Source organism: Ciconia boyciana, chromosome 15 (genome assembly GCF_034638445.1).
Source record: "Ciconia boyciana chromosome 15, ASM3463844v1, whole genome shotgun sequence".
Classification (NCBI taxonomy): domain Eukaryota; kingdom Metazoa; phylum Chordata; class Aves; order Ciconiiformes; family Ciconiidae; genus Ciconia; species Ciconia boyciana.
In genome coordinates, this window is record NC_132948.1 from 7,552,740 (window position 1) to 7,565,353 (window position 12,614).

General features: G+C 41.4%; 1 protein-coding gene across 3 annotated transcripts in view; it reads right to left on the reverse strand.

Moving 5' to 3' along the window:
* KIAA1671 (KIAA1671 ortholog) overlaps positions 1 to 12,614 on the reverse strand; it is a 90,995-nt gene that overhangs the window by 29,712 nt on the left and 48,669 nt on the right. The window contains exon 1 of one of the 3 annotated variants that reach the window (XM_072879629.1): positions 1,930 to 2,391. The exons of the other annotated variants lie outside the window; for them this stretch is intronic. Coding sequence (XP_072735730.1) covers positions 1,930 to 2,214 — 285 coding nt within the window. The 5' untranslated portion in view covers positions 2,215 to 2,391. Of the gene's footprint in view, positions 1 to 1,929; positions 2,392 to 12,614 lie in introns of those variants that run through there. 3 annotated transcript variants of the gene reach the window in all.

The window sequence follows — 12,614 nt, forward strand, 5'->3', positions numbered from 1 at the left end:
TTACATGCTTTATACTAATTCCATAGGTTTTTGTAGAAAAACGTCGGTAGTTCCAAGGACTAAGTAAAACCTGGACCCTGTTCCAGCCAGATAAAAAAAAATAATACCTCAAGGTCTGTGTTCACAAGTTGTTCTGCAGAAGATGCAATGGCACAAACTACGAACTCTCACAAGTGCCAAGATCTTAAGTTTGAGCACAGGAGTTAGGCACAAGTTAAACCAAATTCATGCGTAAAGGCAAGCAGATGCAAAATTACTGCTGAAACAGAGGAACAGCAGCTCCGTGGCTGTCACCAGTGAATTAAGTGAAAAGGTCATCCTGTGTCTCACGATTTCTGCTCTGTAAGCAGTGCAGCGTAAGGAAAGTAGTACCGTTGCCCTCTGCAGGTTCCACATTTCAATTTTGCAGTCTTCACTTCTTTTAAACAAGTTTTTTTATTCAGATGATTCTAATAAATCTAAAATATCAGCTTAAAAAAGAACTTCAGATGAAAGAACTTCACCATGATAACACTGTAACAACAGTTACCAAATATTTTCCTCTTCACTCTTTTGTGCTCACTTGACAATATTTTCTTTTCCAGTACAGCCAAACAGGAAATGAATAGCAAGCTAGGACAAAAATGCTATAGACCATAACTGATAAAAAGTACTGGAAATAGTCCATACACTAACGCCACACCTGCCCAAGGAATGCAACTTTACCTTCAATCATTGTGACAAAACTCTGTGAGGCCACATCAGAACTTTATGTATTTACACTTACAATGAATAACTACTTGGTTTAAAAACAAAACAAAAAACATTTTAGTCACTTCAGAGCGCAAGCTGTCCAGGATTTACCCACATACTGGTATCAAGGCTTTGGTCCTGATTCCACTCAACTCAGCCACAGAACACCCACTTCACGCAGTTCAAACACCAGTCTTAAATTACCAGGTTCAGGTATAACTCAAATCACCAGTTTAGGCTCCTCTCCATGAAATAAAACAGAAGAAACTGGATTCATTTATCTTTCAACACACTATAACCTAAAAACATTGCTGCTTTGCAGTATTTGCTGGAACTAGAAACAGGGGGTGCTGAATAATGGCAGCAAGGAGCATGGCGGACCCCAGCCCAGCTGCAAGAGCCCGCAGCCCCTCCGCTCGGAAGGGGCTGCTCTCTACACAACCTGCGTTTCCTCCGCTGCTTTGCCATGCCATTTAATACAGACTGTCCTTCCTGAAAATAACCCAGAGACTAGGAGAGGTATTTAATGGAAAAGGGAGGGGTGGGGGGCTCTGCATGGCACCCAGTTGGGGTGAACCAAAGCTCTTCACCTTTCCTTTGCTGCCATGAACTTCCATGCCACTACAGCCCTCGCAAGTCATGCTGGTCATATAACTTCTACTTCATGACAAAGTAGAAACTATACTGAGAAAACACACCTCTTTTTCAACAAAGTAAGAGAATAATGATCATTTACCGCTGACTGCAGAGTGACAGCGCTTAACTCTTTACAAACTTAGCTTCAGGCATATTTTACCGAAAAATTACAAGTATTGATGTACATTAAAAGTCACGCTGACCTGTGGTGTTTGAAATGACCAACATGAGTGCTGTTTCAGACTAACTTTCTAATTTTAGACAAATATTTGTCCTATCCTACTGTGTTGCTTTAGAAAAGATCAACAACATTTTTCCCCATTCCCAAAACCTTGATTAACTCCGTTTCCTGGGAAAGGAAAATATCCACCTGTGCTGCAGAAGGAAACCAGCTGGAAGCAGACAGACCAACACCGCTACCTGGAAGAGTTTTGAGAGCTATTTTTAAATTGAAAAGCAGACATGATATAGGTTTTGTTATTAGATAAAATGCTGCAACAAAACCAAGTTTTTTGCATTGTATTATCTATCTTGAGAGTCTCATAAAGGTGTATAGCTTACAAGCTCAGGTGGCTCTGAACTGGTCTGCCTCTTCCTCAAAGAGGAAAACCTCTGCTGACTTCGCACTGAAAACCTTCGGAAGGACTCTCTGCTCCGGGATGCAAAGTGCCTGAAGGAGGAGGTTCGCTTGAAGGGAGTCCTGCTTCCACCTTCCCCGCTAGTCCGTTCATGAGCAACCGCAGTAGTGACTAAATTTAGTGCTTCCTGTAAGGATCTCCGCACTGTACCCATCCACTGGGTCATGTGAGTTTGTGCCACTGTCAGTTTGTCTCCAAGGTAATCCATTTTTCCAGCAGAGATGAGAAATCAATATTCAGTAGCAATGATTGTAAAATATATTCTCCTTAACAACCCCGATTTTATTTGGCAAAAAAGATTCCACTTATAAAATACTTTCAGCTCATGTAAATAGCACTACACTATCACCATCAGCATATTTTCTATATTTAAATAACAAAAAATATGTGAGGTTGGAGATTGGTATTTGTCAAGTAGGAAAAAAATAAAAGACTTTTCCTACTTACAATCAGATTTCCAGAGTTCCATCAAAATATGCTTAATTCAGCCATGTTAAAGAGAGAAATCAAGGTTTAAATCCTGACACAGTCCCTTGAAATTAGTCCATTTACAAGCACAGAATCAGTCTCTTACTGTCTCATTTCAGAGCCAGAAGAGCAACTCCTCCCTTTTTAAGCCAAGTTTTTGTTTTGCTGTAAATATCAGAAGGATAAAAAAAATTGTATTCTTCTGGCTCGGCAGCTTTTCAGGTAACAGTACATTAAAGAAAGTTCTGATGCTTCTATACAATCCATTTAGCAACAAAAATATTAGATCTTCTGAACAATAAATCCAAATTATTTTCTTCCCAAAAAACTCTGCAGGAAGGTATCAGCATCAGCAGAATCCCCTCCTCATCAGTCCTCCTGTCTTCAGAACCATTCTCAAGATTTTCGCTTCCAGAAACGCAGATCACAAGCTAGCAAGGCACAGTGAAGCTGAAGGGGAACCGTGTCAAGCCTGCTGCCTTCAAGACCGGACTTGCTGGCTGCTCAGAGCCTGCCAAAAGATCTTCTGAATGACATCAGCTCCTCTGCTTCGAGGGGGGCTTCGTAACAGAGGAACGTAGCTGGGAATGGTAAGACGCTGTACCAGTAGCCAGCGTAGAGACTTTCCCCACGCCTATGAAAGCCGCTGCACACGCCAGCTCCTCTCCTTATACAATCTGGAGACGCACTCTGAAGAAGCTGCTGGATATCACAGCTGTTTGCAAGCCCGTCTCAGGCTCCCACAGCAAGGTCTGCCGTGCTCTGAACGCTCCCCGAACAAGGCGCAAGAGGTTACGGGCAGGCGAAAGCTGCCGCTGCCTCTGCCTCTGGTATCCTACTCCCTCCTCTCTGTCCCTGCCTTGCCTCTTCTCCGGAGAGGAAACAATGAGCTAGGTGAAACAGCCGCAGAGGTCTGCCTAAGGAAGGATCTGGGCTGGGCTTTATTATAGTACAGGCAGGGTTACCATGGCAACCAAGGGAACAGCATCTGCTTGCTGCCTAAGCAGGCAGGAGTTGCACAGATCTATTGGAATGATTCATAGTTTGCGTATGTCACGTGTACTTACTGATTTTAACCCTTCCTTGGGAAAACAACAGCAACAGCTCTGCCAAGGAATGTTTTACGCTGACACCAAAACGCTTCCTATTCCGCCTGGGCAGGTTAGGACAAAACCTACACCCCGCTCCCATTGTTGGACGGGGTACTCGGGCAGTGCCGTCACATAGAACTGTTTTATTACGTGATTTACAAACTCAAACAAGATATTTTCAAGTTAGTGACTACGGTATCAGTGCAAGATAATGATTAAGCCAGAAGTTCAGCACAAAGCTGAACAGATCTGACAATTTAAAGCACTTTTTTTTTTTCCACTTTCACACACTGCTAACAGCTTTCACTGTCGTTCCCCAACTCTGCTCCCTCCCTGGCAGCTGGGAGACCATGGGGTCGGTACCGCCACTGCAAAGCCTGAAACGGGTGGGGGTAACGAGACGACCCCACGGATAAAAGCAGGTAACACTGCGCAGTCATGTCACCAGCCATGGAATTTCTGGAAACAGCCCGTTTGGGAGGACAGCAGAAATAAAAAGCTAAGAAATAAAAAGAAATAAAAAGCTTATCAATAAACATAAGTAGGTGTCCAAAGTCAAGATGTGACTAGTTTAGAACTGAGGGGAAAGAGAGATACAGGTACGAAGGTAAGAAAGGCATGTTGAAAGCTGCTCGCTTTCTTGTTTATTCAAGGATTTTTTTGTTGCTGTTGCTTAATTTGCCATACAAAGTACCATGGTCTTGCATCATCCTCTCCTCCCCTAAACCTTTCAGGAAGAGATTTAATGGAATGAAAAATTTCTAGATAATACTTTATGAAATGGCGCTCTCAAAGTTTTATTGTATCAGAAATTCTACTTACAAACATGCACGCAAGCGTACGACGCTCTGAGGAAATGGGGTGTCTTGCCTTTTAAGCATTGTTTTTAGGAGTTGAACTCCACCAACCTGTAACTTATCTCCAAGAAAAACTTTGGTGACAAAATGCGGTGCTCCATATCTTACTCTTCATTTCTGAATACATTATATTTGTTTTGAACATTCTCAAATTAGCAGTCTAACAAAAACCCTTGGTGTCAAAAGGGAATCCAACCAATAGAGAAAAACCTTTTTTCCTCACATGGATCTTCTTTTAAAGAGCTACAGAGTTGTTTTTGTATGGAAATGGAAAGAGATACTTTTGATCAGACACCCCAAGAGCTGGGTGTTTCTTACATTTTTGAAGAAACAGGGAAAAAAAATTTGAATTTATTCTGGCACAGTTATGGATAATGCTTCACAAACGATGGAGATCCTGTGCCCAAGGTTTAAATTTAAGACTTACTACCCATTTTTATGCTGTTTAATCTAAGCTCTGTATTTCAAACATCTGCACATTTATAAGTGCAGCTCTGTACTTGCTGCAGGGATTCTCCATGAGGCACTTTGCTATTTCGGGGGGCTACCAAATCAGAGCCTGAAACCATCTAAAATAGCAATTGGAGAGGTCTGGACTGTAGCTGCCATGCAAGTTAGTCAGCAGTCCCTTCACCTAAACAGCACAGGCAGAGCAGAACTGAAATTTAACCAACCTTCTGGCATATCGCCTGTCACAAAACGGGAGGAGATGCACGACCAGATTCAATCCAACATCCACAGAAGGCAGCTTTCTTACAGCTTGCTGCAAGAACTTCTTACACATGTATGTGACTTGAAGGATGTGAAAATTCACTAGAGAATATATTCCACTTTTTTATTAGACCTCCCCTGAAAAGAGTGAGATGTTATGCCCGATTTACCATTTTAATCTTTAGAAGACTGTAAAACTGCTGATTCAAGTCTATCTGCAATACTAAATTTAGTATCTTCTGGCTACCACATGAACATATTGCTAGGTATTTCAGTATACTCGGCATCTAAATTATTGCTTAGATTTACACTTCAATTAGCATCATGGCAAAACGTTTTAGAAGATAATCAGACATGCTTTCGCCATCAAATTCAAATGGTTGAAGATTTTTCCACCCCTTCAGCTGAAATGCAGTAAGTGACTGCGTTTTCTCCTGCTTGAGCTCCATACCAAAACTGGCCAAGTTCAGCAGCTGCCAGGAGACTGACAGACTAGGCAGTCAAACTTAGTTTCCTTAGAAAACCCATCTAAAAATAACTGAGGTCTGAAAGAATTAAGTTTTAAGAAAATTTGTAAGAATATTGCTTTATTAAAATGTATCTGCGTAGCAATTACATAGAAGAAATGTCCTCAAAAACACCTCTCACTGGACACTGCAAGGACTGGATAGATTATTTCACAATACATTTTATTTTCACCCCTCCCCACCAAAAGCATAATATGCTGATCTCTGCCTTGATCTGTGCAGAGTGTGTGTGTGTGAGGAGGGTTATTCTACTTTATTAAAATGGACTGCTTCTATCCCTTCTATTCTGGTACGTAAAATAATCCACCGAAACCTCAGAGGACCCCGTTACATCAGCCAACCAAAGCTGGAGAACACTTGAAAAGTCTAAAGGATGGAGTTTTCAAAAGCTGTAAGGAACTGAGTACCAAATTATGTTTTGGGGCTTTCAAGTGAGATTTCACCTGTATGAAAAACACAAACCACTATTAAAAATAATTTTAAAAGACATAAATCAACTTCACAATAGATTAAGGAGTATATTAGCCATAGAAGAGTACCAATTTCAAAGAGCACGCTGCCATGGAGAAGATCTCCTGCCTGTGGGCACGCACACAACGGACCAAGAAAGCCTGGGCTCCCCGGGGAGCACACCAACTTGTTCTCTTTATTTCTTTTCTGAGGCTCCCCTGAATATGATGCTCTCTGTAGGACTCCACACAAACTTCCCAGCTGGCAAAAGCTCACAACTGCACTTTAATTAAATAACAGCACGTGGGTTACACACAGGCTCTATTTACTACTCCTCTGGTGAATCCACATACCTTTTTATAACTATCAGCCTACAGAACATAGCTCAAACCATACAGATGTTCTGTAATTGTCTCCCAGCCACTTCAGTCCAGCAGTCTTTCTGGCTGAGCGAGGGTTTGTTTCTGAACAAGAACGGCACAAGACGATCTTCTGCCCTTGAAAAATACTAGTGATTATCTCATGTTGCAGCCACCCTGGATCTGTCAAGGGTCTGCAGTTCCAGAAAACAGAGAGCCTACATTGCGAACCATTACTGCACGACTAATTACCACAGTAGCAAATGGGACCTCATTATTCAAACATCGCTGGATACTTTTATTATTAACATCTATTCCACCTACAACTCAAAAATACAATCCCGCACAAAGAAGTAACACTCCCTATTTTTCCCCTCTTTCAGTAGAAAAAAAAATTCTATGGTTACATTATATTTTCCAAAAGCTTCTTTCAGCTCATTTTGAGCTTCACCTGTTCTGAAATACATATAATTATGCTAATGACTATATAGGATTGGAAGGTCAAATTAAAGACAGGCCTGCATGTAGCACAGCACATAATACACACACCATGAGAGGCAGGTGGAACTTGCAGCACAGCCCTATGACAAGTGTGAGCCGTTCAAGTCCACGGGGTCTTTAGCAATGGCTGGGTCCCCCCATCACCACCTCCCTTCTGGCAGCATTAGTATGCACGGAACTGGGAAGGCAAGCTAACTGAAGACCTATCAAAAGGATACTGGGGATTAGTTTTCACCTAGACTGGATCCCCACATGATCCTTTGTCAGCAAAGCAGATGCGACAGAGAAGGATGGGCAACATTAGTTTAAACTAACTGCAAAAACAAAGTCTGCTTTTCCTTTGTGGGACCCTCAGTCAGAAACCCACTCTCCTGATGCTTACCTGCCTCACACCCCATTGCTCCACTTAAGTTTGCAATTATTAATAATTCATGCATTTTAAGTGTTTTCTGCGAGCCATCATCCCACGTACAAATATCATGATCAAGTACTTGCAAAGATCATGTCAGCTTCAATTCCATCTCGGGCCTCTTAGTTTGTCCATCTCAGTTACGCTCAGCCTTCAGCAACCACCGAGGAGCAAAGCCTGCCCTTGTAAGGCTGTTCTGGTCTTGCATTCCACATCGACTCTTTCTGTTTCATTAGTAAGAGAACTTAATTTAACCTGTTGTGTTTGACATTATGGGCTATTTAAAGATGCAGCACTGTGCTGAGCTTAGCTATGTGGCTCCGGACTCAATTACTCCTTGGGTTCCTCAGACACTACAAAACAACTTATGTTTTTTATATCCTCCTTATTTTTGCCTCTGTATTCTCTATTTTGCCATCTGAATTGTCATGTTCAAAGAAGGACTAGCAAGCATTCCTAACTACAGGCTGAATTTCTTACATGTAACATCCCATAATAAAAGTTTTTACCATGTCACCTTCAAATTCTCATTTAAAGTAAAAAAGAAATGCTTTAATACTCAGTCATCTGAAATGCCAAGTAAGAGTCTCAAGGCTTCCCAAGGATCTGCCAGTTCACAACAGTCCTGCTTCCCCTACAAACCATTCCCCAAACGCCCCACCGCCCTGGCCAGTCGGCAGAGCCCTGGACACACATCTGGCAGAGACACAAAAGTCTAACAGCTGGAGCAAAGCTTTTTGGTTTTTTCTTTCATTCCAAACCAAGACCAACTGAACTGCTTTAAAACAGCCTTAACTTGGGAAAACACAAGATTTGGTAAGAGCCTGGGCAGATATAGTATGTTTTGCTTTCCACATACAAAGAACAAAACTGTGTATCAAGTTGGTTTCTTCAAAATGCTCCCATCTACTTGCCAGTTCTCACGCCCCCCCTTTCTCTTCAAAATGACTTGCTATTACACAAACAAAAAAGACAGATCCCCTGGGTACATTTTGTAGAATATCTGGATTTGGGTAAATGTGAAAAATGCGCAAGTTTCAATCAGGTTACCAGATTTATGGCTAAAAACTGTCTAAGTTTGTCTGCCAGGTTAAATCTCACTTCACTGGCAAGAAGTCAGACTTACAGAATTAAAGGCACTTCCTCTGTTAATGTCAGTGAGCTGTCACAACTGTTCATAGAACAGTCTTACTGCACAAAGTCTTTAATTTTGATCTTTGTTCCTAGCACATAGCAATCTTTTTCATTTAAACTAAAAAAAAAAAAAACAACCAAAAAAAACCCCCCCAAAAAAAACAAACCAAAAAAACCACATTAACACAGAGCTTAAGTTAAACAAAAGTCTTACATTTAGGTCCATGAACAAAAGACTGGAATTGTTCAGGCTCCTGCACCCATTTATACTTGGCAGAGTTCAAAATCTAGCATAATTCCAAAACCATAACAAGCTGCATGGTGCAGAAGATTGCCGTGACATGCATCATCTAGGGAAAACAGAAATAAATCCCCTGGTCCAATCAAGGTCTGTTCTCAGAGAGGAGAAAGAGATGATACAATTCACACCACAGCATCCATCTCTATCTCGAAGCCAGCAGTCCAGACAACAATCTGCAGCAGGCTAGGCACCTACAGTTCAACATCCTTCAGACTGACACCCTCCCTGTATGCTTCCAACACACTGGGCATCATCAGCTGGGACGCAGGTACCTAGTATCCCCATACTGGAACAAATTTATGACACAGGTCCCAACAAAACCAACACTGCTGCACAGGCACTCTGAAGACAACAAAAACCTTGCTTCCCCTCTGATTTTTTACACAGTATCACATACACCATCACAAACGAATTGACATGGCACGGACTCTAAGCCAATCATTGAGGTAAGTTGGCTTCTTACTCCATCCTTTTTCCCATTCGCTGTACCTCGCCTTCCCATCCCTCAAATCCAAGATTCCCCATTAAACTTAACACAGACAAAGATGAAAGGGCTTAGAAGTTTTATCTGGTTTGGTTTTTTCTTTTTCATGGTGGTACAATAAATACAATTAATTCAGAGGCCTAGACTGTTTCACCTGCCACAATAACCATAAGCAGTCTATGGTCAAAAGAAAAAAAAAAAAAGGGAAAAAAAATAAGAGAGTTGAATGGATGGAGTGTTTTAGCACAAGGACTTTGTACAGCATCTGTATACAGTGAAATCTCTTTTGTAACCTGAAACACTGGGTATCTCAATATTTACACTAAATATTTGTTTTCTATTCCTACTTTCGTTTCCTACTGAAACTTAGCAAATTAAGCTCACATATACGGTTTTAATTCATGCTTATTCAGAACTTAAGACAACTTGCATAGAACTTGACATTAAAGGTGTTCCCCTCATACATACAGCCAACTACAAAAGAGATTGAAATTCCATTTCCAGACTTTTTTCTTATATTAGGTTATTTTAAAAGCCCACAGAGGCCTCACAAACTAGTGAGCAAGGAGAGGCTGCTGTAGCAACAGGTTCTGGATCAACGTTTGTAAAGTTTACACAAGCACACATTAATACAAGAGACTTTTAGAGAAAGGTGCTAAAGCACTACGTAAAGTATCTCATGAATGTAGTCCATGGCTATTTTTAAAATCTTTATTTTAAGCAGAGGTAATAATAACCTCAGACTAATACTAATTTCTTAAAGAAGTAATGCATTTCAATTGTGGGAAACAATTACATTTTGAAATTCAGTGCCAGTGACTTTGCAGACAAATACTTTTAATTTATTCCTCCAGACTAAAGAGCAAAATGAAATTTCTTGGTACTTATGCACCATAACTGCAAAAAGGCCTATGTAATAACACTGTCTTTGCAATTGGCCTCCGAAATCTGAGTGTCATCTGATCTGGAACAGGACACAAGAATTCTTTATTTATCATCCAGTCAAATTTGCTTCAGGACAACCTTCGCTAAAAAACTAACTTGTGTCCCTTTGAAGACATCACATTCCCCAGTACACAAGTGTCTGCACAGACCGTGTCACGTTAGGACAAATACTCATCATGGTCTCATCTCCTACCCCACAATGTAATGGAATGGTGGCAGTGCAGGCTCTAGAAGACTGAATCACTTTGATAGCCAGCCGTTGAAAACAGAAATTATACCACCCACATGCTGCACATCCTTATTCCACAACTACCTTACTCTTGAAGTTCAGCTTTGGTAGTACTACCTTCATTTGATAAATAACAGAGCTGAACTCACCTGGCTGCCATCACGCTATCCTGCCTACTCCAGCTGAAACGTCCAGGGTAAGGAGAAAACGATGATCCAGAACAGCCCAACTCCCAGGCACGGAAGGGTAGGGGAAGGCTTTATTCTCTGCCTTGCTGTGTGCTAACCTGACAATCCTCTCCAAGCACAAAAAGCATTACAAAAGTAATCACGTTTTATGGCAAGCACAACAGAGTCCCCTCGTGCGGGGGCAGAAAAGCAACAAGAACATTCCCTGCCACAGAAAGTTACTTCAGGGAGGAAACTAGCAACTTCCCTGCAGACCTGCGGCACAGGTTTTGCCACTTCCCCGTTATAAATGAATATGCTCTGTCAAGGTTTCACAAACAAGCCAATAGCTCATAGTCACTCCACAAATCTTCTTGAATATCAGCTAAGAGAGGACAATAAAAAGGAACAATGAAAGACAAAACAAGAGAAATACATCCTTTCTCCAGGTCTTGCACACAAAGAGACTTGCTTAGACTACAGGGAGGACAAAATGGCAGTGAAAATTTAAAAAAAAGTGAAAGGAGGAACAAAAACCTCCACACTCCCCAGGTACAACTGCTGTCTTACAGCATCACTGGAACATCCCTGGCCAGGTAAAGGAACAGGTATGAGCCATTCCCAGACCAGCTGAAGGGATACGCTGTTCCTTGGGCTTGGCGCTGGCTGAGCACTGCTGCCAAGTGGAGCCAATGCTCAACGCTGATAAAAAAAATGGAGCTTATATGAGACAGGGCCTCCTTCCTCGCCTGCAGTCCAACTCCTCTCTCCCCTGTCCCCCACTGCAGAATGCGAGTTTTGTTTCCAAAGGTCTCTGCAAGCAGCATATCACCTATCTGGGGAGCAGGAAGGAAATTTTTTCCATCTTATTTTGTATCATTTGTCTTGACTGCGGGCATTCCAACCTTCTCACTCTGTATACATTCATCTGCGGTGAGAACAACTTGGAGTCAGAAGCGTGAAAACAAGCAGAAAAATGCATCTGGTGCTCAGGAAGTAAAGGTTAAAGTGGCTAGCTCTAAAGAGAATTAGAGGATTCAGAAGCAAGTATGAGGGAGGTGCTTGACACTCTATAACCCCAACAAGCTGGCAGGAACATTAAAGGGGTAAACGTCTCATACCGACCTAGTGGTAATTTATTAAAGCTGAAGCTTATGCCTGAACATGGATTCCCGTCTCACCCACATCTTCTGACAAATAAAACATTCTCGTTGGCACACAATGAGAACTGTCCAACATAGCACGGTGAAAACAGCAAAAAGCTGTTGAAGTGTTCTGGGTGCAGCTGATTAAACTTCCGTGTGCAAGGTTCCAAACCATTTTTATACACAAAGAGCTACCACTTTTAACATCTTTTCTTCTTCAATCTTTAAAAAAAAAAAAAAAGTGACCCAGTTTGATCAATAAATTTTAAACACACAGTCAGACATCCACACACTTCAAACAAGACAAGAAAAAGATTAGAAATTTTGCTGGGACATCATCTTTTCCCCTCTCACGCAAGAAGCATGTTAGTGCATATGAAATGAAGCTTTTTATCAGAGAAACATTTTGCAATGTTTGCTAAAGAAGGTCAGATACCAAACGCATCTAATCTGCCTGCAAGTCCACCGCATAGCCTGGTTCTTCTCACTAGGAACACTTGGTCCCCAGCTGTCGTGCACTGTCTGCCCACTTTTGTAAGCTCTCATCTACATCCCCCCCCTCTGCTACCACCACCCTTCCCAACATGTTTCGTGATATCACGTGGCTTACATCCATTCTTTAGATTATGAATTTTTGAGGCTAGGTTTGTCTTGCTGTTTCTGTAAAAGATATGTAACACTCATGTACATTGTAAGAACAACATCATCACAGCACTATCACCTCAGTAAGATAAAATTCTGTACCTTACGTTCTCATTTAAGAAAAGTCACATTTAAGTACAATACTTGCAATTCTTACAGATTTAAATCAAAAAATGATAACAGAAGGG